This window comes from Citrus sinensis, chromosome 5, assembly GCF_022201045.2.
Source record: "Citrus sinensis cultivar Valencia sweet orange chromosome 5, DVS_A1.0, whole genome shotgun sequence".
NCBI classification, from domain to species: Eukaryota; Viridiplantae; Streptophyta; class Magnoliopsida; order Sapindales; family Rutaceae; genus Citrus; species Citrus sinensis.
In genome coordinates this window covers 33412563-33434651 of record NC_068560.1, presented here as the reverse complement: position 1 = coordinate 33434651, position 22089 = coordinate 33412563, and the positions used below count along the sequence as shown (strand labels likewise).

Sequence of the window (22089 nt, the reverse complement as noted above, 5' to 3'; positions counted from 1 at the left end):
TTAATACCTAAACTATTAGATACAATAGTACATATATTTAGGGTAATTTGATCATTTTATTTTATAAGGGTATAGTCAGATTAATGGTCAAAAGACCTAATTATAATAAAAAGATTATAACAATGATTTTATTGATTAATTGTCCAAACTAATTGTTGCTTTGGGATTTTAAAAAAAAGTGAATTTGTTGTAATTATTTTTCAGAAATTGGGTTTGTTTACAAAATTTGTGGGTTGGAAATATAACCACACTTTATTGATGATTGAGTAAAGAATAAATTTCAATTTATCCCATTTAACATGATAATTTTCAGTTCACTCGTTAACATTATGGAAACATTTATTTATTTCTATTTTCTGTTCAATATATTTGGGAAAATCAGGAGGTGTCAATGAAAAAGTTGTATGTCAACAAGACCAAGAACATGAATCGACTGGATACTGATACAGAGCTCAAAGGGACAATACAAATAATGAACTTCAGAGCCCTTGGAAACTAAACGACTTGCCGAATCATTCCAAGCCCAAGGCAGTAAGCCTGCGGATGTACATACCCTTTCTTTACCATAGCTTTACTAGTGCTTTTTCGCTTGAAATGCATAATTTTTGTTAGAGTACGGATTGCTTTTGGAAGAAATAATTAGGCTAACCCAATTGCAAAATTGCAAGTGTGAAATTGTTCCATATGATAGTAACTTGCAAAGTTGTTTCATCTAGAGTTACTGACAATTAAAGTTGGAGGTTCTACATTTAAAGGACCATTTCTTTATTTGAAACGTGTTGGAAAATTTTAGAGCAAATTATATCATGTCATGTCTGTGGTAGGTTGCTGCTGTTATTTGCGATTCTTTTTGCTCTAGCATTGAGTAATGCTTTCTTTTAACTTCTTCGTTGACATGTTCTCAATATCAAGAATATTGGGAAATTCGGGAAGCACTTGGAAATATTGGGAGGCTTCTCTTAATTTGATGCCTGAAAATGCGGCTTTGTATGAACAAAAGACACAAGTTGGGGGTGGTTGGAATGCGTAGAAGAAAGCAACTGAGTTTTTTTGGTTAGTATGAGACAAGAGTGCAGTGATGCCTGTGACTGAATCAAAAGTTGGCCATGAAAAATTTCTGTGCTTAAATATCAGCATCTGATTTAATCCGGAAGGAGATTATTCACCACTAACCAGGAAAAGTTTCAATCTTGGGGCTTGCCTATTGATTTTCATGAAAGTAAGATGTGCCATGTATTTCTTTCACACAAACTGGACTAAACACTACTATGAGTTTGAATAATTCTAGATGCATGCCAGAATTAATTAAGGCGTGCATGACTTGCGTTTACATCCTTTGTTAATTTCCCCAGTTGCATATTACTTTTGCATGTTGTGACTTATTTTACAGCGTTTTGGCCAGGTTATTTATCCATCAAAACTTTACTTTCCTTTATCGCGCTTCATAAAATATTGATTTTTCTTTGAAAGGTAAAGCATTGAACTTTACATGAATAACCTTTTTAAGGCAAGTAGATAAAACTGTCATAAAACCTACCAAAGAAAATCAAATCTTATGTGTGATGGTGTATAAAAAAGTGTTCATGTAACCAGAGTTGGTTGTTGTGAGTGGTTCAACACTCTCACTCCTTAAGAGAGGTCAGGGGTCAAAACCCCGCTCTCGCATAAAGTCACTACTTTGGCTATTACTTTACTCCTTACGGGCCGACCCGGTGCGAGCGGGGATTAGTTTATGTTGTGGTACGAGTTTAAAGATGCCTCCCACAGTTGTGGCCTATTCAGGACTACCTCGTGGTTCAGACAAAAAAAAAAAAGTGTTCATGTAATATGCTTATATGACATAAACAAGATTTCACAGATGTAGGTGACGCATAATTTAGTTTTTAAATCTGTATTTTAAAACATGTAGACATTGAGACATTTTCATTGGAGAATGGTTATATATAAAATGGATATCATAACATATTATAAAACTAAAACCATAATTGAGGGGACACAATTACACTCAGTGATATAATCATCCACTCCGACCATGCAAGTTCCACTTATTGTATTATAGTTGTCAACAACTATAACGAGGTAAATTCATTAATATATATCGAGGTCACTAATTCCATCACAGAACCTAAAATGTTTAAAGTGCTTTTCAAGAAAGGAATCCGAAAGTGCTATTAGATCCTTTCTTGAAGATTAGGCTGAATAGGCTGCACATGGTAGGCATAGTCATGATGATTCTCTCTTTGATAATCAATCTCAGCACTCACACTATTCTCCATAGCAAGCTCCTGTTGCTGTCTCGCAATCTCCTGTTGCCTCTGTGTAACAAAAATGCTAATTAACTTTGGCCTCTGGTGATTTGCGATTAATTAATTTGGTTATCATTACCCAAATTACAGATAGTGAACTACATGTAACTAGAAATACAGGCAGTAAAGATTTTGAAGGCAAAATAATTAAACCCCTAAAAAGTTCATGCATGTACTAATTTTTAAAACCTTATTTTGGAGGTTTTTGAGTTGAATACTAACCCGTGAACAATGAGTTGCATTTTAGACAAAATTTTTAAATCATTCTCGAATTTGTAAAACGCAAAACATAGTTTGAGAATCGCACACCAGCAGAAGGTAATGAAAACCACTAAGTTAAACCACATTCCCATATATTTTGAGCTTCAAAGCTAAAAAAATACAGGAACAAAATATATTGATTTGACACACACAAATATCAAGTCTGCTCCTTTGTGAAAACTGAAAGCACTCAATTACCGCATCTATTTTCATATAAAATTTGCGTACATTATATTCCCTTGATTAATTAAACAATTTAAGAACAGGTGCTTTGAGTACGAGAGAAGGAATGAAACATATACCAGAACAAATTTGAGGTAATTATGCTCCTCCTCCATCATTTTTCCCTGGGCAATAGGAGAGGAGAATATAACTCATTATGCTAAAGAGCTAAGACAGGTCCAATAAATTGCTCATAAAATTAATTTAAGGTATTGATTGGTTGCTTGATTTATACATACATTTTTCCTCATCGTTTCCATCTTTTCACTCTGTCAGCAATGCAAGCATAGTAGAAAGATTAGACCACCTTGATTAGACCACCTTGAAAATAATTATTTAAACACAACATTTTGTTCACCAATAGCTCCAATCTAATGAATATAATCTGACCTGTTTGTCGCGGATGCTGACAAGACCATTTTCGAGGGCATCCTCTAAGGCTATGAGTTCTTTAGGGTTCAGAGATGAGATATCCTCCCCATTTAGGTGCCTAAAATATATTTATTAACAATTAAATATTTTTAGAGAGAGAAGAGTAAAGAGCCAAAGAAACAAACTCAACTAAGGATATATACTCATTACCTGAGCTTGATCTGCATTCTATCATTCTCTCTCTTGATTCTTTCAATTTCATTGCTGAGGTTCTGCAAGAGATTATCATTTACATGTTAGTTAATAGGGAAAAGGAAAGACAAAATCCCTAACAGTCACTTTATTATCGCAAAGATATTACAAAACATTCAACATTTAGTGGCAGCTAGAGCCAGGTTAATATACAGATCTACATAACTTTTTTGCAAGGAAAATCATTTATTACTTGAATAACATGTTTGCAAGGAAAAGGAAGCTGAGTAATAGCATGTATTTATTACCAGATCTGGCAATGGATACAGAGTTTTAGGTTTCTTTTATATAAAAACGTTAAAATATGTATATGCAGATACCCATTTGTAGATCAGTTCATATATTTCATACTTCATGTTACTTAACATACTTTTAGCAAAAGAAAATCATGTCATTCTCCATTGGAACATGCATGGAAGCTCACGTTCTTTAAGGTAGAAAATAATGGACAACATGGCTTAACTATTAACTAAAGCAATTATATATATAGTATTTTATTTACCTCATGCTTGGGATCCCACAATCTCCTCCCTGACTGCCGGTGATATTGCTCCAAAATATCAACCAACCTTCAAAATTAACCCAAAAAAAAAAAAAAAAATTACCCATCACTAATCAAAAGATTTCAAAGAACTTTGAGACAAAGTTAAAAGGTTGTAAATTATTAGGAAGCCATACGAAGTAGAAGGGCTACAGTAATCGTGCATCTTGCCAGAGCTAGCGTAAATGATGAGAGAAACTTTAGCATCACACAGCACAGTGATCTCCTTTGCCTTCTTGAGGATTCCATTTCTTCTCTTTGAATAAGTCACCTGCCTGTTGCTTGCGTTCTCTATTCTCTTGATCTCAATCTTGCCTCTTCCCATCTTTTTTTTTTTTTTTTTTTCCCTCTCCTCTCTCTTCTCCTTGTTCTTCTTGTTGCTTGCAAAATGGAAAAGATATGAAGAGAAAAGAAGGAAAAAAATAAAAAAATAAAAAAACAAAAAAAGGAGAGGAGAGTAAAGTAATGGCATTGAAGGAGCTTTCTATAATTGGTTTGAAGTTAAGAGAACTTTCAAAGTGGGGCGAGTAAGCTAGGGTTTAGTTTATGGGGTTCATTGAAAAAGCCAAGCCAACTCATGCATTATTAGTAATTTTATGACCATTGATTTGGCTTTTATCCGCACGTTCACATTCTTAACCACTGGTCTCAATGATTCTCTGTCGCTTTTTGACTGATATTAATCCAAAGAGCTTAGGCTTATAGGGGAGTTTAAATATATATAGAAATTTGGACAAGACTCTGATTGAAGATATGTTAAGGGTATTGTGTTTTCTAGGGTATGAGTGCTCCGACCTGAATATGGTAAAATAATATCAAATCTTAACCATCAAATCACAATCAAATTAAAGATAATTATGTGGAGCTAATAAAGAAATTGGTCAAAAGAGGAAAATGGAACACAAGTACTTCTGGTTTTGCTCCCCCGTCGTCTAAGGAAATAACGTGATTTTGAGAGTACGTAATAAACTGTCAAACACTTAGATCACGATCAAACGAAGAAACCGTAGGGCCCAGGGGGGGCTTCTTCAATCTTCACAATTAAAGTATGTGATCATCAAGGGGTACTATTTCGACAGTATTTAGCTAATGTAAAAAAGTATTTTTGGATTAGGAAATGGAACTATCATTCTCATCAAATGAATGAGAAAAAGTTAAAAATTCACCGGAATTAAATTAAGAGAAATCGTAGCACAGTATCGATATTAATTAATTAAGTTCCATGATATATCTTATTTAATACTTTAATAATTAATTAGTTCACGCTGCACTCTAATTAACAAGGGTAAGTACAACGACAGTAAAGAGAGAATGCGGTGCATTTCCCTTTAACATTTGATCCAAACATCGCCTTACAATCATGGTAGCAATTCTCATCCACACAACCTTTCCGTCCAGGGACCAAAAATTGTTCACAGTCAGCATTCACCACAATTAGCTCATAATTGCCTTCAGCCAACCCAAAATAAATAAATAAATAAACATTCAAAATTAATATCCACAACTTACGATCATAATAATTGTTTAAAAAATAAATATAAAAAAAAGTAGATGAACGTATTCAGATGAATTCTTCAAGGCTTTAAATGTATGATGTATCCATATATAAATTTCGGATTAGATCAATAATTAATGCGTTTACACTGTTTTATTATGGAATTTAGATTTCATAACTCTAATTAGAAATTGAATCTAGTTTTTGAAGAAAGAATTAATCTTAGATAGACATGTGTGACAATGTTTTAATTTATAAGCCCTGAATGTAAATATTTGTTTTTCCTTTTTGTGTTCAAATACGTTTGTACTGGTTTTTTTTTCTCGCTGTAATCAATATGAGCTTTATGAAATGATGCGATGAATAGTTATCGAATAAGTATAATTGTTTCTCAATACAAAAGTTTAATTTCTATAATACTCGACCAAGGAAGCAATACAATGTTGTAGGTATTAATTTCAACCATTTCAATAAAAAATAAAAAAAATAAAAACTTAGTAATCTTAGTGAAATTACAGAAACTCAGATTTGAAAAGTTTAATTACCTGTGGTGATTAAGAGCACAAGTAAGAGCATGACTGAGATTGAAAGTGTAGTTTTCATTTTTTTTTTTTCCTTCTTTTCTGTTGATTGAGAGAAGCTATATATATATATATATATAACGTGGGTAATTAAGTAATCTACATAGTATGGCGCCCCACGGGATGATTGATTATCGGGGAATAAACTAGATTTGCTCAATTAATTAGTTACGTTCCAGTTTGGGTAAACTATTATAGATGACTTGAACAACTCAGAAACCTTTTTTGGAAAAAAAAAAAAAAAAATCTGCTACTTGTGTGATGAGGTTTCTTTTTGCGGGTTTGTTAGTGGGGCGATTGAAACTTGAAAGTGCCAAGCCACTCTTTAAATATTTACCACTGGTGTATGGGTTTGTTTATGGTTATAGCCACTCTTTTAATGTGTATAAAGTAATGATCATCCTCTAGATGCCAGCATAAAATCATACTCATAATCTCAAAGGCTACTAAACTTTTGTAAATCAGTTTGAAAATTGTTATTAGATATAGGTCTTGTTTGGAATTGAGGTACTGTAACTTTTAAACTATAGTTATTGTAGAAAAAAAAAACTGTAGTTATGAAACAAAAAATTAATAATATGTAGTAAATATAATTTTTAAATAATAATTTTGACATAATTATTAAAAACATAATAGATTTTCTTTCAAACAAGTGAAAAATCATATCATCATATCTTTCAAGTTACAGCAGCTAGTGCTTACTAAATGCTTAAAAGTTACCGTTGTTCCATCGCAATACCAAATGCACCCATAACACACCAAATATGCATACAAAAGAAGTAGCTAAATATGTATATGTCCATAGGCATAGACACCGTACGTACATACTGCTGCTGCATATAGCAAATTAAGAACAAAGGTGATCAAAGCATGGCTCACAGCTAGTTAGTTAGACAGTTAATTAAGATTCCAACAAGTTCATAAACCTGTTATACAAGTTTTAATTTCTTTAGGTGCACAAGTCCTTGGGCTTAATTATTGGGTCACTTGTACCACAAGTCCTTCTAGATGCTGGGTGAAAGTGCTTAATTTTCAATTAGGAGGAAGATTCAGATCCTCTCCTGGAGATTTGGCTGAATGGGCTGCACGCGGAAGGCGAGAGGCATATGTGAACTGTACCCGTCATTCTCTCGCTGATGATATCCGTTGGGATCAATCTCTCTCACGTTGTTCTCCAAAGCCATCTGTTGTTGTTGTTGCTGCTTAGCTATCTCCTGTTGCCGCTGAAAATAACAAAATTAATCGATCATCACTGCTTATTTTCAAGTTTAATTAAAACTGTATGATATAAGCTACTGGTATATATATATATAATTCAAAATCCTTTTTCTCCTCTCCCTTCTCTTCTTTTAGCTTCAACCATCATGTCAAGCATACGTTTTCAACTTTCTTCTGTCTCTAATCAATAATCAATGACATTGCATTCAAGATCCTTCGCCAACATATAAATGCAACAGATTATTTCCTGCTACCAATTCAAGTTATAAAGTCAATTTTTTGAAATTCAGAAAGATTCACTTGCTCGATCAATATTATTCTTAAACTTCTAGCTAATTAAGGCAGTTTGCCCAAATTTCCTTATTAGCATTAATTTTTTTTTTTTTTTTGCTAAAGTATTGTCGTGAGTTGAAAAAATTAAAGGAAGATGAGTGAATATACCAGAACATATTTGAGGTAATTATGCTCCTCCTCCAGCATTTTTCCCTATGTTCAACCACAACAAATTGCAAAATAAATTAGGCAAATAGCGGCTAGCAAATTTTTTTTCAACAACCTTCCAATATTTGTGGTATTAAATTGAAACAAGCTAACTGATAACAATCTTATAGATAAATTAAACAAAGATTACTGTTTTTAATAGACATACATTTTTCCTCATCCTCTCCATCATCTCACTCTGTCACAAGGGAAACAAGAAAGGATCAGAAAGATTAGACCCTCCTGTTAATTAAAAGCCTAGCAAGGGGAAGGGGTTGTATACAAATTTATAAAGAATATATTTATATAGACTATGGACTAGCCTGTTTGTCGCGAATACCGGTGAGGCCATTTTCAAGGGCATCCTCTAAGGCCATGAGCTCTTTGTGGTTCAAAGATGTGACATCCTCTCCCTTGAGGTGCCTGAACAAAAACAACGCTTGCAGCGTAAATCAAGTGACGAATTAAGAAAGGGAGAAATCAAATAAAGAAGCAAACTGAAAGATTTTACCGGAGCTTGATCTGCATGCTGTCATTCTCTTTCTTGATTCTATCAATTTCATTGTAGAGGTTCTGTGTGATTTACAATAAAGTATAGTAGATATATAATGCATATTAGTTATTACTTCATGAGACAAAAATGAAAAAAAAAAAAAAGGAGCAGTTTGTTGACAGATCTGTTTTCATAAACATGTAAAATCTGCTGGTTATACTGTGCTCTAATGAAAAGAATACTCTAGAGTTGACCTATATATTACGAATGCCTTTGGAGGGTTTAAATTCCCTATAATAATTATCGTTATATTTTAGCAAGGAAAAGGAAGGAAGAGAACACATGGTATTACCAGATCTGTTCATAGATGTTACATCTCTTATGGTTTTATGTTTCTTTTTCAATAAAATATGCACAAAAAAGAGAATAAAGAGAAAGATATATGAAGCCACAACACATCCCATTTATAGATCTGTTCATAGAATCAACAGTTTCATGTCTCTTTACACGTTTTTAGGAAACAGAACCCTATCATTTGATCATTGGACCGTGCATGTAACTACTTCAGATACATCATTTCAGTTCAGACAAAACAAAACAAACACCATACCTCATGCTTAGCATCCCAGAGTTTCTTCCCAGACTGCTTGTGATACGCTTCTAAAATCTCAAACATCCTTCACCATCAAAGCAAATGCGAATAATAATAATAATGATAAATTCAGTTACACGAATTTAAGCTCAAAGAAGCTGATGAAACAACTTAAAAAGAAAAAAAAATGCAATAAGAAAAGAGATCCATACGGAGCACTCGAGTAGTCATGCATCTTGCCAGAAGTGGCGAAAATGATGAGAGAAACTTTAGCATCACAAAGAACTGCAATCTCCTTAGCTTTCTTAATCAACCCATTTCTTCTCTTTGAATAAGTCACCTGCCTATTGCTCAAGTTCTCAATCCTCTTGATCTCAATCTTTCCTCTCCCCATCTTTGTTTTTTATTTTTTTTTTCACAAACAGCCCAGTTGGTTTCTTCCTTCACCCACCTTCTTCTTGTGTGTTCTTATTGCTTGCAGAAATGGGGAAGATACGAAGAGATAAGTAAATCAAAAGGTGGTAAAAACGAGGGAGAAAAGTAACAAAGGAGGTTTCTATTATGAGTTTGAGGATAATGAAGCTTTCCAAGTGACTCAGAAAGCAAGGGTTTGTTTATGGGTGGGTGAAAATGCCAAGCCATTTCAATTATCTGACACTTAATTAATTTGCTTTTATATGTTGGCTTTGTTAGTTTTGTTTCAACTTGTTAACCATTGGTCTCATTGATTCTCTCTGTCTGACTATCTATGACTGATTTTATCGTATATTACTCCATGAGCTTTAGGGTTTAGGAGGTTTGTTACAATAAGGAAACATGGACAAGACACGAGATTTATTATAATATATATTGTTAAACGGCTGGGTAATCAGTCTCTTCTTTTAATATACTTAGCATATTAAACAATTATGTTTTTGGAGTTGCACATTTCCGTTTAGTGTTGTCTTAGCTCTTTTTAGAGCCCTTTATTAATAAAAAAAAAGAGCCAGATAATAACGTTTAGGCCCGTATTTTTTTTTTTTTTGTGTTTTCTCAAAAAATGATATGGTTCATTTGCATATTTAAAAACTACCTAATTAGTAGTGTTATTTATTTATTTCAATGGAAGTTAACTTAATGTAAAAAAATAAACTACATCTTTATTTGACAAATAAACCATAAACAGTAGGGAGCTAAACGCAATTATCCCACAGAAAAACCATTTGAAGTGCAAGATCTATCTGTCATCAATCGCAAAGGCACATTAGCTAGCTATCATGGGAGTCGGCTATACAAGCAGTGTTTGATACGTAACAGTGAAGTTGTGATAATGGTAGTGGGCACGCGTCAAGATCTCTAAGGCCTTGATTGAAGTGGGTGTGAAATGGTGTTGTGTCTAGGGTTTGAGTGATGGGACTAAATATGGTATAAATAATAAGATCTAAACCATCAAATCGAGAAACAAAGTAGGGTTTAATTTTCTCAGTTAGCAACAACAATGCAGCTGAGCTGATGAAATAAAGGTCCAAAAGAGGGAAAAGGGGCACGTATTTTTCGTGCCCCATTGTCGTCTAATTAAGGAAAGAATATGATTTTCAGAGTCAAAGCCTGTCACGTTCTCCAAACAGAGGAAAACGAGGGGGGAAAAAATAAAAAAAAGAGACCTTAGCTAGGAGGATGGATAGGTAACTTAAACTATCCTATATCTATCATCTAATATGATCTCAAAACCTAAACAAACCCATGGGAACTGGCCTGATCGTGTTGATGCGTTTGTTTGTACGATATGCAATCCTAGCTAGCTCCTAGCTTTTGATGTTTCGTTTTTGTACACAATAAAAATGAAGCAAGCTAATTTCTTTTACACATAAAACAAATTATTAAAAACTTTTTTTTCTTGGTTTTTAAGTGCAGAGTTAAAATTCCAATGCATTGAAATCAACAATCTTTCGGGGGGAAAATAAGAAGAAAAGAAAATTTACATATTCAATAAGAGATTTTTATACAATGAGCATTCTAATTTGAAAAACCTTAAGTGCTCCCAATTTTCATCTATTGAATTTCTTTTCATGTTTATATTTGCTTTTACATGACTAGATCACTGCTTATTGTTTTATAATTAGTGTATTATCAGTTGATTGCAAATAATATAGCATCATGTTGATGCTCATAAAACATGTATGCTTAAAATAAAAAAGATAACTAATAGTAATAATAATATGTAGCGTCATTTAATTAATTGATTAATTTTATTTAGCCAACTGTCCCTTACTTTGCTTTTCACGGATGCAAATCTCAAATTCATTTTATGTTATGGTGGGATTATTTGCACTACAAATTCTATTACGAACACTCTTGATTTAATAAATTTTTATATTACTTAAACGTCCATAACTTAATTTACTATCAAGGACGATTTATACTCTTAACACCCATGTTGAACACTCATTAATTTTTTTTTAGTAAAGTGAATGAATGTGTGTGTATCTCAAACGTTGACTCTTATCACAATTTTCTAATTCTTGTTTTCATACAACATGATAAATTAAATGCTTCACTTCACATATATATACTCATGTAAAATTTTGAAATTCTTCTTCCACTTATCTCAATTAGTTTTAATGGAAGATTAACGAGCTACAACAGTTTTTTGAAATTCTAATCATAACTAAAAAAATCGCCTTCTTTAGTAATGAATTGAAAATAAAAAATCATCAAAAAGTAAAATATTTATTACATTTAGTTCAATTAAGGACTATTTTAGTATTTGTAAGAGTGTGCAGAGTAAAAATTAAGACTTTAAGATTTTTAAATGAACGTACAAATAAATAAAGTGTTTAGAATATAACTTAAAAAATTATTCTAAATTGTAAAATGATTTATTGCTTAAATTCATAATCCTACAATTTTTATAAAAAATGATGATCCCATATTATTTTTTAAGCATTATGGATATAGAGTGAATTTGGAAATGTCCTTTCCATAAGGGGTTAAAATTAAAAGGCTGTCAGTTAATAAAAGGTCTTGGGCCATGGGCCTCTCAGCCCAACAGCACTACAGCAGTACGCAGGCAGAAAAAAAGTTTACACAATAAAAAATTCACGTGTAAAATTGTAATGATCTAAAGAAGTTTTGCATCAGCTACTACAACTTGAAACTCTCTACTCCGCAAAGGGAACATTTTGGTGCATTCTGCATAAAACAACAAAATAGTTTAAGAGGTAAAGCAAATTCTTCATACTTACAAAAAATACATTTCTCAAACGGAAATACCTTACAAAATTGTCTGGATCAGCCGAAAGCCAAAAACCTCTGTGCACAAGGAGTTGAATATGAGCACAGTTTAGTGCATTTGCACATGCCCAAATCTGAACAATCTTCATTTTGTTGCAAATCATCTTCATCAAAAGATACCTAAAATCTGCTTTTGGTTAGAACCAATTTGAAACATTGAAGTCCCGAAGCTTTCTTAGATGTCTCTCCATGTCTGCTCTGGTCTTGACCCACTCTTCCTTCTCTATTACAGTGGTGGCGTCCTCTTTTTGACTCTATAAAGCATAAACAGATAATGGTGAATCAGGCAATACAGAACAGAAATGTGATTGAAATTTGGGAAAGAGATACTTACTGCATGAATAATTTTGAAGGAGTTTCCATTATCACGTACTATAAGTAAGTCACTCTTTCTGTCCCTATTTCTTGGAAGTGTGACCTATAGGCAACATAGTAACCATTGAAACAATAATCCTCCGAAAGTAGCTAATATAACGTGAATTGGAGAACATAGAAATTAAAAAATGAGAAAGCAAGAAGAGTAATCTATTTACGCCTAAACTGAAACTCGGAGATAAATAGACATAGAAGCAAAGGTTCCTCTTATAGACACAGGAACTAGAACACATAATAAAAGTCATCACATTAAGCAAACACACCCATGCATGAATCATAAGATTTCTCCACAACACTCGCACGAAGGTTCTCGATTATAAGAAAAATGGTTCCATCAGGTCATGACTCAACAAACAGAAACATTAATACTACTCAAAAGCCACACAATATTGCTAAAGAAGACATGGCATGACATAACTTGTGGTAGTTGTGAAGTATCAAGCCTGCGGCGAACAAATGAAGATACAAGATGAATACTTATGACCTTTACATCATACATAGCCAAAATTTGTAGAATTCAATTATATAGCATAAATTTAGCCAAGTTAGGCCAGGAAAAGAAATTGATACAACTCAAAAGTTTACAGGGCGTAACCACTGGATTTAAAACAAATATCAATCAATCTCTTAAGTTTTGACGATCCATTGTTTATAAAAAAAGAAAAAGGATCCAAAGTGAAGCCCAAAAGAAATGAATCAGGTGCTTAAACATCACCAATGTCAGATATAAAGCATGATCCTCATGAAACTGCAGAACAGTATTGTCCATCTAAACTAAAGAGATCATAAAGTTAAGTTACCAATAAGAACTTAAGAGATGAGAAGCATACTGTCACTCCATAAACAACATTTAAAGGGGCTTCAAAACCAATCTATACAATAAAAATTCATACCAAGACTTTTGCTCTGGTAATTGACTTCGTTTTAGAATCAATAACATATATCTCCTCAAAATCAAGCACAAATTCTGGATCGCCCAACCTCCTGTTCCTGTAGTGCTTTACCAAGAATACCTACAACGAAAATTGACCTGGTGAACCCATTGCTAGGGGTGTTACAAAAATAAAGCTACAAAATCTAGCGGAACTTCTTAATACATAGAAGTCATATAATATAAAAACAGATCTTTTATACCTTATGGATCTCCCTCTCAGATTTGTACATTGGATCTCGAGGTGCATCAATGGGTGGTTCAGTAACATTATAGCATCCATAATCACTCACCGCACATCGAATATACTACATTTTGACAACAACGAAAAAGTACCCATTACTATCAAAAAATTTAAGAAATTACTCATATGATTAATAAATTACTTCACATAATGCAAATGAACAAAAGGAGAAAAATACAAGTCTCAAAAACTACCAATGTATCTATGCAACAGTGATGTAACACTTTAATGAATAACACAACAGAATATGTGCAAAATCCTCTAAGAAGGAGGTGGCAGTAGCATTACCTTAGGAACCCTAAAAGTTTCACCTGAAGCATCTAATTAATTTATCAAGATGTTCATCAACTTTTGCAACAATACCTGTATGATTATAAATATGAACTGCCAATTCAACATGCCAGCATGCATGTGATTAAACACTTTGCAGAAGAATAAACGGTAGGAGATTGTACACAATTATTTTAAAGCAACATATAAAGGAATAAACCAAACAACATCACAAAAGAGATAACTACTGTAAAAGCAACAAGAATTACAACAGCGGGTACCTTCTGCGGCATTGGAGCAAGAACCTTTGGTATTGCATAAATATCCGTATCTGGGGGAGTAACATACATCTGCAATGTAATGGCAATAAACAAATAAACAAGCAATACCCATGTCAAGAAACGAACATAACTTTAGTGTGTTTTTCAAAGTGCTTTCGTTCTCAGTCTCACTAAAATAATTTCAGTGTTGCATTCAATAAGAGAAACTTTTTTGCTATTAAAACAAGAAGAAGTGCTTAAAACGCGCCACTAACCTCTCTAAAATCGTACACATCATTGTCAGGATCGGGAGGCTTCCTTATAAAGAAATCACACTCCATCAAACTAATCTTATGAAACTCATCTTCATCAATTCTATAATCCACCACCGTCTCTGAATCCCAACCTTGCGTGTACACGAAGCTCTTACTATCCACCATCGTAATATCTTCATCACCACCAGCAACGAGCGGGTCGTACTCGACGTCGTAGTCTTTCTTGTTGTCGAGCTCCTCCATTTCGTCCTCGTCCATGTCGTAGTCGTCGGGGCCGCCGTCGCCATCTCCGTCGTCGGAGCGCACGATGAATGAGGGTTTACGGGGTTTAAGGGAAGGGAGGGAGATGGAAGTGAATTTTAGTGGTGGAGCAGAGAAGGGTTTGGTGGCGGTGGCGGTGAAAGAGAGGAGTTTGAGAGTGAAGAGAGGCGGGGAGAAGAGGAGAGTGGTGGCGGACATGGCGCCAGCGGGACAGGGTGTTTGGGAGCCGAGCAAGTGTGGGAAAATGTGAGAGGGAAAAATATGCAAATTGATTGTGGATAAAACCTCTGCTATTGGTCCGGGCTGGTGATTCGAGTCGGGTCCGGCATTGCGTTTGCGTAAACTGTAAACCCGCTAACTGGGCTGTTGCAGTTTTTTTTTTTTTTTAAAAGAAAGAAGCCAGTAAGTAATGTTCTAAATTCTAATTTGTTATTCCCATTTGCTTACTGGGTTCAAAAGTTCAATGGACTACAACCAGTGATTCTCCACGGGCTTGTAGTTGGACCCAGTAATGCGGCCCATCACCTTCCCCCTTGGAAATTTTCTCCGGAAAGAAAATGCAAGAAAAATTTCAAAGAGAAGAAAATCAAACCGCTGTAAAAAGAAAAAAAATAAAAAAAACGACAAAAACCCTCCAAAAAAACGTTTCACTATCCCGCGCAATCTCTCTCTCTCGCCAATTGAACCCATTATATGTCTCTCAAATTATGGTGGAATTCCCCAATTCGAATACCCTAGAATCACGATCCTCTAGACCAGGCCTGGATTTGTCGATGGAGGAAGATAGGCCTGGCAGTTCCATAGGCGGCGGCGAGTCATCGTCGTCGAAACCTACTTCGTCTTTTCTGAAATCCGGTGACCGGCAAGTGTTTGTGGTGGAGCTCCGACCCGGAGAGACCACGTACGTGTCGTGGAAGAAGCTAATGAAAGACGCTAACAAAGCCAATAAAATTCCCTCCAAATCCACTCCCGACCCACAACCTGTTCCCCGCCCCAACATTGAGTCCCGTGTAGCCACTGTAAGCCGTTTAATTTTTCATTGTTGGTTAATACATTTTGTGTTTAGTGATTGATTGCATGATGTAAATTATTCATTGTAAAACGTACCTAACAAGAACCTTAGGTAATCCGGACACATAGTTGGATTTGAATGATTAGTGTTACAATTTAGGGTGAACTTTATTTTCATGATTATTAGTTGTGGCAAGTTAATATACCTCTTAGATTGATTTTGGAATTGTTTTGATGCCAGTTTGTTATGAATCTTTTTGCTTGTGGTTTTATTAGTGTTTGAAATTACATGAGATGGATTTGCTTGTTTATGTGGTGTTGGCGTGTTCTGTGTAGAGCATCTATGTATTGATTTTGTGATGTGGAGTTAAATTCTTAGTTTGAACTTGAATTTATTTAGGGACAAGCGGAGGAAAATAAAGGGAAAGATGAACCTGCTCCGAATCGTTTCAGTGCTGTTATTGAGAAGATTGAACGTCTTTACATGGTATGTTATATTGCATCGACAACTTTAAAGTTGTTTTATTGACTTTTGGCTTTCCACCAGCAAGTGCTTGGATGAGTGTTCTCAATATGCCAACTTTTTTAGTGCAACTGATATGTATGTGGAATTAAATATGCTAATGTGACTACCAATCCTTCTCAGGGCAAGGATAGTAGTGATGACGAAGAACTAAATGATATTCCTGATGACGATCAGTATGATACCGAAGACTCTTTTATTGATGATGCTGAGCTGGTTAGTGTTTGTATCTATTATTTGTTTATTGGAAGTTTATGCTGATCTTTTTGCATCTGCAATTGATAGTGTTCTTCTATTATTTTATTTTATTTTTTTTGCTTTAAATTATGTATGATTTTTCTTCGTGATTTGCCGTGCAGGATGAATATTTCGAAGTTGATAATTCAGCAATAAAACATGATGGTTTCTTTGTTAATAGGGGGAAGTTGGAACGCATGTAAGTTTTCTTATTCGCACTTTATTGATTGCACAATTTACTTTAGTTGATCATATATTAGTTTTCATTTTCAGTTGGAGAAAATGATGCTCAAGAACTTGAATGCAAAATCTCATTATAGTTATAGGCATATAGCACACTTCTTTGTGAATTTGCAACTGCCGAAAAGTAGTGTAATACTTTGGCTGTCAACTAATGAAATAGGACTTGCGCCTTGAGTGCTCGTGTCGTATGCTGCAATGCTGCTGAATATGTAAGGATATCCTAAAGGTTAAGAAAGTCCTTTAGCACCACAGCATTTATGGCTTCCTTGACAAAGAAACTTCAGTATTACAACTTGTTGATCCGGAAAATTCCTTTTCTTACATTTTTAGCCATCTTTTCCCTCAGAGAACCCATGACTACATAAGTTGATCAAGTTTTAGACCTTATAGATTGACTACGGCTTACCAAAAGCAAAGATGGCAAAAAGGTGAAAAAAGTTGAGCAGCTAGCTGCAGGAATTCTTTGTGATCTGGTTTACCTGGTATTATTGGTGGTTTTCTAGGAAAATATATCTTATTAGTTCGGGAAAAGGAGGAAATGGGAATGCTTCCGGTTTCTTATTAAGCATTAAAATCCAATTTTATCCAGGGGATTTGTGGTTGACAGTAAACTTAGGGTTTCAACACAAGCTGTTTTTACAGTTAGATAGTGTCAATCAGTTGAATTTGATTACGTTGCTGCTGTACTCTCGTTTACTCTGAGCCCCAAAGTTGAAGATGTTTTAAATGAGGAAGAGAAGTTAAATACATTTAAGTTGATTTATTGAAAAGTTCTTTTATATTACGTTTACTAATTTCCTTTGTTTTCCGTTTTTAAGCAACGAACCTACAATAATGCCTAATCAGCAACCAAAGAAAAGGCGAAGAAAGGATTTGCCAAAGGCACATAATCAGAATGATGATGGTCGTGTGCCAAATAAACATGCAAAACTGACTAAAGCAGCTACCTCAAAGTCAGCACCGTTAGTTGGGAAAAACATTCCCACCCAAAATCTGGGCTCGAAAAGTGGTGCACATTGTGATGAAGTGAGACCCCAGAATCAATTGAATGCTTCTGGAATTTCTCCCAAGAAAAAATCTAGTGATCATAAAACGACCTTGGATCCTTCATCTATTAAGGTTTTGAATGGGGATGCTTCTGTATCTCTAGCCGAGGCAAAGGATGCTGATAGGCTGAAAACAGGAAATCTCCAGTCAAAGAGTGTCAGCAACAAATTGAAAGACATTAGTGGACCTTCTGATGCTTCACATCAGAAATATCATGATCAAAATGCACATATACAATCCAAATTCCAGTCTGGGAAATTGCTGCAAAATATTGATGACCTGGAACCATCTGCTCGACAAAGAGAAAAAAATGGCAGTCATGAACTGCTGGATATCAATGTTTCTGAGGGCAAGCATCCCCTGCAAACAACAGTAAGTACTTTTCGACGTCTTTCCTTTATATTTTTATATAACTTAATAATGTATTGGCCACATGTTGGACCAAAAAGTGGTATTCAGTTATACTGGGTCATTGCCGGACTTGGAACTGTTTGGACTCCGAACTTGATAATCCAATGCTACTGGTTTTTATTTTTGTGTCTAATACCTTGCAGAAAGCTTCACATATGCACAGAAAGGATGGTTCAAGTGTAAGGCCAAAAGGTTCGATGCTTGAAAAGGCCATCAGGGAGTTGGAGAAGATGGTTGCCGAATGTAAGCTTTGATATTTTATTAAATATCAAATTCATAGATGATTAATTGGGAGATCCCTCTATTTTAATTATTTATTTATCTTTTTAATTTTTCTTTTTGTAAAATATAACAGCAAGACCACCCGCTATAGAAAACCAAGAAGCTGATAATTCATCCCAGGCAGTCAAAAGGAGATTGCCCAGAGAAATAAAGCTGAAGCTTGCCAAAGTCGCTAGATTAGCGGTAATGGAGAAAAATTGATATGATTGCAGTCACTTGTAACTTGATACTATGACCGAGAAAAACGTTTTGGCTTACTTGCATTGTTTTTCTTTGTTTCTTTTCCCTGGTCTGTGAAGAAATATAAGTATGTTATTTTTAAATTTGCAGCAGGCAAGCCAGGGAAAGATATCAAAAGAGTTAATTAATCGCCTCATGAGTATCCTCGGACACTTAATACAGCTTAGAACACTTAAGGTATCTCCATTTGCAAGCGAATAAAGTTTGTTTAAACCTCTATTCTTTCCTCCTCTAAGTGATAAAAGCTTCTTGAAATTTGATAATTTAGGTAGCATGTTTCTACTATGTTTCTGATGGGTTATTTATTTTCTACTTCCTAATTTCAGTGTCGGTCAAGTAATATTTTTGTTTCTGCATAAGTAGTATTTTGATTTTTACTGATTATGTGACTCTTTTAAAAAAAAAAAAAAATTGCTACAGAGAAACTTAAAAATCATGATTAGTATGGGTTTGTCAGCAAAGCAGGAGAAAGATAATAGGTTTCAACAGATAAAGAAGGAAGTTGTTGAGATGATAAAAGAGCGAGTACCTTCGTTGGAGTCTAAGGTGTGTTCTGCTCAATTCTCTCCCTCTCTTTCACTCCCTCAGTTGGGTTTTCTGGCGTAGTTATTTAGGTGCTATGCTTTATTTGCCGGTGAAAGTAAAGTTATACATTCATGACAAGTAAAAACATATTGCTAAACTTTTCTCCCAGCTTAGTGTTGCCTTTATCAATTTAGGCTTCCTTAAAAGTTAAGGCCACTGTGTCTTTCCTCCCCAAATCTGATTCTTTTTTATTTTTGCAGCAATCCTCTTTTTGTTTGTTGTTCTGTTCTGTATACTGTATATTATGCATATCAAGAAGTTCAAATTTTCGTGTGTTAACTTGTTTCCATTATTTCTTTTTAGGCATTTGAGCAACAGGCTGGAGCTTCTGATGATTTTCAAGAAATTGGTTCTGAAGAGAAAGGAGTCCTTAAAAGAAAATATAGGATGGATTCTGCTCTGGAGGACAAGATCTGTGATCTATATGACCTTTATGTTGATGTATTGATCTCGTGATTCGTTTTTTATTTGTTTCTTGAGAAATTTTCCTTTCCATAGGATAATTTTCTTTCTTATGTATCTTATTCTGGTCTATATTGTTTAATTGTAACAGGGGCTGGATGAAGATGCTGGTCCGCAAATCAGAAAGTTGTATTTGGAGGTTGTTCACTTCTCGTATTGTTCTTCAATTTATCATGCAATTTCGTTTGATTCCAACGTTTTCTTTGTGCATTATTTGGGCTTGCGTTAGATCTCAGAGGCATTGGCCTGATAATCTTTTTTTGGTTACTGGTTCTATGATCTCCACCTCATCTCGCTAATCCATGTTATTATTCAATGTGTTCCAGGACATTTTGATTTGCTTATTACAGTATGTATTTTTTATTAGAATAGAATTGTTCTGTGTCTTCAGAATATCTCCCATGAAGTTTTATTATCACTGTCATTATTTTGTATATGTTTTTTTTGAGCGGATATGTTTCCAAGTCCTTGACTGTTATCACTACTCATTAGTTCTTCAACCTTTGTCATTAAGCGTTTTGACATTTTAGAGTCCTTTCTGGGATGCAGCTGGCAGAACTGTGGCCAAAGGGTTTCATGGACAACCATGGGATCAAACGTGCAATTTGTAGAGCCAAGGAGAGGAAAAGGGAACTGTATAGCAGACATAAGGTATGTTGATTCCACTCATATTTTCATCCTTTTATGCATTTTCCTATACAGGCTATTCTTCTTTTGGATGGAGATATATCTTTTACAGGTGGTATATAGTTTTTCTTGACTTTTGGAAATTCATAGTGAGATCATATGGACGTTGGCCTGGTCAGTTGTGCAATCCAATTTGGATTATTGATAATTAGAATATCCTGAATGGATCTATGAGTTTGGCTGTTTTTGTAATATAAACTTTCATTCAAACGTGGATTGCTTGATGTACTAAGATTTAAGCACAGGGAGGTCGCTGTGTGCCTGTTGGGAGAATGGGGAGGACAGGGAAGAATGTTGATGTGATGGACTTATACATAATATGTGTTTTGTTTTGTATCCTAGTAGAAACACTAAATAAAAATCATAAGAATTAGTAATATTCCAAAAGATTCTGTCAGTGATCAATAGAGCTAGACATTGCAACTACGCATTTGAAAAGATTCTGTATCTCAAGTCTCTTCTATTTTATGGAGATATGATGTTTATAATTTTTTCTTTTAATAGAGTAGTCGATATTCTCAAGGAAAGAGTCGTCAATGTTCTCCCTAGCTGTATTAGTGGGATGGCAGATGAGTTGTTGAAACTTCATTAGATTTATGTTTCCTTTTCTTGAAGCTCCTGATAAAAGAGAATATCAAGTTTTCTTTAGTTTACCATCATTTACATCATGCTTTCATCTTCATGTAATTTAGTTTTACTGATTTAGGAGTTGTTTAGGACTGCTGTGTTGTGGCAGTGCAGCAGTCCTAAATGGGGTTTTACGGCCCCTCGTTATGGTCCCTTTCAATTGCCATTCATCATTTATTTTTCCTTGGGAGTTGTATGTTAGTCGATATTTGATCTTTATTTATATTTATTTACTTGTTTTGAAAGGATCAAGAGAAAATCAAGAGGAAAAAGATGTTGGCCACAAAAATAGAGGAAGAGACTGTTCGAGTTGAGGCTAGCTCAACTACTCAGTCACAGTTTATGAAGGAGAGATCGGTTACTGATTCAGGCGGTCATAATTTAGCTTTGGCTAACAAGCCGATTTGCAATACAACAGCTGCAATGAAGATACCCAATCCCTCAGCAAATGCTGCTTCTAGCTTGGACCGGCTGAAACACGAGAAGTTGAAGGGAATTACAATCAATTCTATGGACGAACCAAAGATGGTGGATGGTGCAATAACAAAGAAAAAGGTGAAGAGGAAGCCGGAGCAGGAGGTGGATGGAACTTATTTCCATCCAGAGAAGTTGGCTGGCCAATCAAACGAGGAACGGCACAAGTCGCATAAGCAATCTGAAATTCTTCCCCAGAAATTAAATCTTCAGTTGAACACTCCTTCAAATTTCGAGCAGTCAAGCTGACATGATTTTAGGAATTTACAGCGTATCCTATGTAACACAAAAGTTTTTTATTTCACCACCACCCTTCTCTCTTTCTTTCTTTGGGGTCTTCTTCAATCTTCATTCATTCTGACCGACTGATTGTTGCCATATCAGTTAACGAATTTTTGTAAGTAAATGATGTCGCATTGCGTTGGGTTGATTAGAGTCTTTTATCTTAGTCGGAGAAAATAGAAAGCTGTAGTTTCCTGTTTCCATGTTCAATATTTATGCATGGCTTGAAAGCCAAATCCCCTTCTTTGCATTTCCAGCCCTTTTTTTGTTTTTTCA

The 22089-nt window shown here is 34.7% G+C and overlaps 4 protein-coding genes across 7 annotated transcripts; 1 reads left to right on the top strand and 3 right to left on the bottom strand.

The window, feature by feature from the left end:
• Positions 1–2014: 2014 nt before the first annotated feature.
• On the bottom strand, positions 2015–4377 carry LOC102624201 (agamous-like MADS-box protein MADS9). The gene is made up of 7 exons (XM_015528640.3): positions 4092–4377; positions 3916–3982; positions 3372–3433; positions 3180–3279; positions 3029–3058; positions 2870–2914; positions 2015–2315 (listed from the first exon to the last, which is right to left on the bottom strand). Exons 1-7 carry the CDS (start codon positions 4277–4279, stop codon positions 2172–2174), a joined length of 636 nt encoding a protein of 211 aa, XP_015384126.2. The 5' UTR covers positions 4280–4377; the 3' UTR covers positions 2015–2171.
• Positions 4378–6795: 2418 nt separating this feature from the next.
• Positions 6796–9394, bottom strand: LOC102623916 (floral homeotic protein GLOBOSA). Of its 2 annotated transcripts, none has more exons than XM_006472790.3 (7): positions 9026–9381; positions 8832–8898; positions 8240–8301; positions 8052–8151; positions 7898–7927; positions 7690–7734; positions 6796–7253 (listed from the first exon to the last, which is right to left on the bottom strand). In XM_006472790.3, the coding sequence occupies exons 1-7, from the start codon at positions 9205–9207 to the stop codon at positions 7080–7082; spliced, it is 660 nt and encodes a 219-aa protein (XP_006472853.2). In that variant the 5' UTR covers positions 9208–9381; the 3' UTR covers positions 6796–7079. The 2 variants fall into 2 exon arrangements, with proteins under 2 accessions (XP_006472853.2, XP_024951790.1); XM_025096022.2 differs by lacking the exon at positions 6796–7253 and adding an exon at positions 7325–7495 and having other exon boundaries at positions 9026–9394.
• Positions 9395–11747: 2353 nt separating this feature from the next.
• On the bottom strand, positions 11748–15044 carry LOC102626178 (PLASTID TRANSCRIPTIONALLY ACTIVE protein 6, chloroplastic). 2 transcript variants are annotated; one of them, XM_052440477.1, is made up of 7 exons: positions 14442–15044; positions 14188–14256; positions 13596–13700; positions 13355–13474; positions 12421–12504; positions 12066–12340; positions 11748–11984 (listed from the first exon to the last, which is right to left on the bottom strand). In XM_052440477.1, exons 1-6 carry the CDS (start codon positions 14898–14900, stop codon positions 12224–12226), a joined length of 954 nt encoding a protein of 317 aa, XP_052296437.1. In that variant the 5' UTR covers positions 14901–15044; the 3' UTR covers positions 11748–11984; positions 12066–12223. The 2 variants fall into 2 exon arrangements, with proteins under 2 accessions (XP_052296437.1, XP_015384187.2); XM_015528701.3 differs by having other exon boundaries at positions 12071–12340.
• Positions 15045–15174: 130 nt separating this feature from the next.
• On the top strand, positions 15175–22063 carry LOC102623414 (ubinuclein-1). 2 transcript variants are annotated; one of them, XM_052440476.1, is made up of 13 exons: positions 15175–15721; positions 16114–16200; positions 16360–16452; positions 16596–16672; positions 17535–18135; positions 18318–18417; positions 18530–18639; positions 18790–18873; positions 19117–19242; positions 19585–19722; positions 19835–19882; positions 20293–20394; positions 21304–22063. In XM_052440476.1, exons 1-13 carry the CDS (start codon positions 15260–15262, stop codon positions 21778–21780), a joined length of 2505 nt encoding a protein of 834 aa, XP_052296436.1. In that variant the 5' UTR covers positions 15175–15259; the 3' UTR covers positions 21781–22063. The 2 variants fall into 2 exon arrangements, with proteins under 2 accessions (XP_052296436.1, XP_015384186.2); XM_015528700.3 differs by having other exon boundaries at positions 15179–15721; positions 18787–18873.
• Positions 22064–22089: the final 26 nt, after the last annotated feature.

Coding starts and splice junctions, on each gene's coding strand:
- LOC102624201 (XM_015528640.3), bottom strand. CDS start 4,279: ATGGGAAGAGGCAAGATTGAGATCAAGAGAATAGAGAACGCAAGCAAC. Junction 3,983..4,091: donor TACTGTAGCCCTTCTACTTC/GTATGGCTTCCT, acceptor TTAATTTTGAAG/GTTGGTTGATATTTTGGAGC. Junction 2,915..3,028: donor TGGAAACGATGAGGAAAAAT/GTATGTATAAAT, acceptor CCTATTGCCCAG/GGAAAAATGATGGAGGAGGA.
- LOC102623916 (XM_006472790.3), bottom strand. CDS start 9,207: ATGGGGAGAGGAAAGATTGAGATCAAGAGGATTGAGAACTTGAGCAAT. Junction 7,928..8,051: donor CCGGTATTCGCGACAAACAG/GCTAGTCCATAG, acceptor CCCTTGTGACAG/AGTGAGATGATGGAGAGGAT. Junction 7,254..7,689: donor ATTACCTCAAATATGTTCTG/GTATATTCACTC, acceptor TGTTATTTTCAG/CGGCAACAGGAGATAGCTAA.
- LOC102626178 (XM_052440477.1), bottom strand. CDS start 14,900: ATGTCCGCCACCACTCTCCTCTTCTCCCCGCCTCTCTTCACTCTCAAA. Junction 14,257..14,441: donor ATGTGTACGATTTTAGAGAG/GTTAGTGGCGCG, acceptor ATTACATTGCAG/ATGTATGTTACTCCCCCAGA. Junction 13,475..13,595: donor CTGAGAGGGAGATCCATAAG/GTATAAAAGATC, acceptor TTTTCGTTGTAG/GTATTCTTGGTAAAGCACTA.
- LOC102623414 (XM_015528700.3), top strand. CDS start 15,260: ATGCAAGAAAAATTTCAAAGAGAAGAAAATCAAACCGCTGTAAAAAGA. Junction 18,136..18,317: donor AGCATCCCCTGCAAACAACA/GTAAGTACTTTT, acceptor AATACCTTGCAG/AAAGCTTCACATATGCACAG. Junction 18,418..18,529: donor GGAGAAGATGGTTGCCGAAT/GTAAGCTTTGAT, acceptor AAAATATAACAG/CAAGACCACCCGCTATAGAA.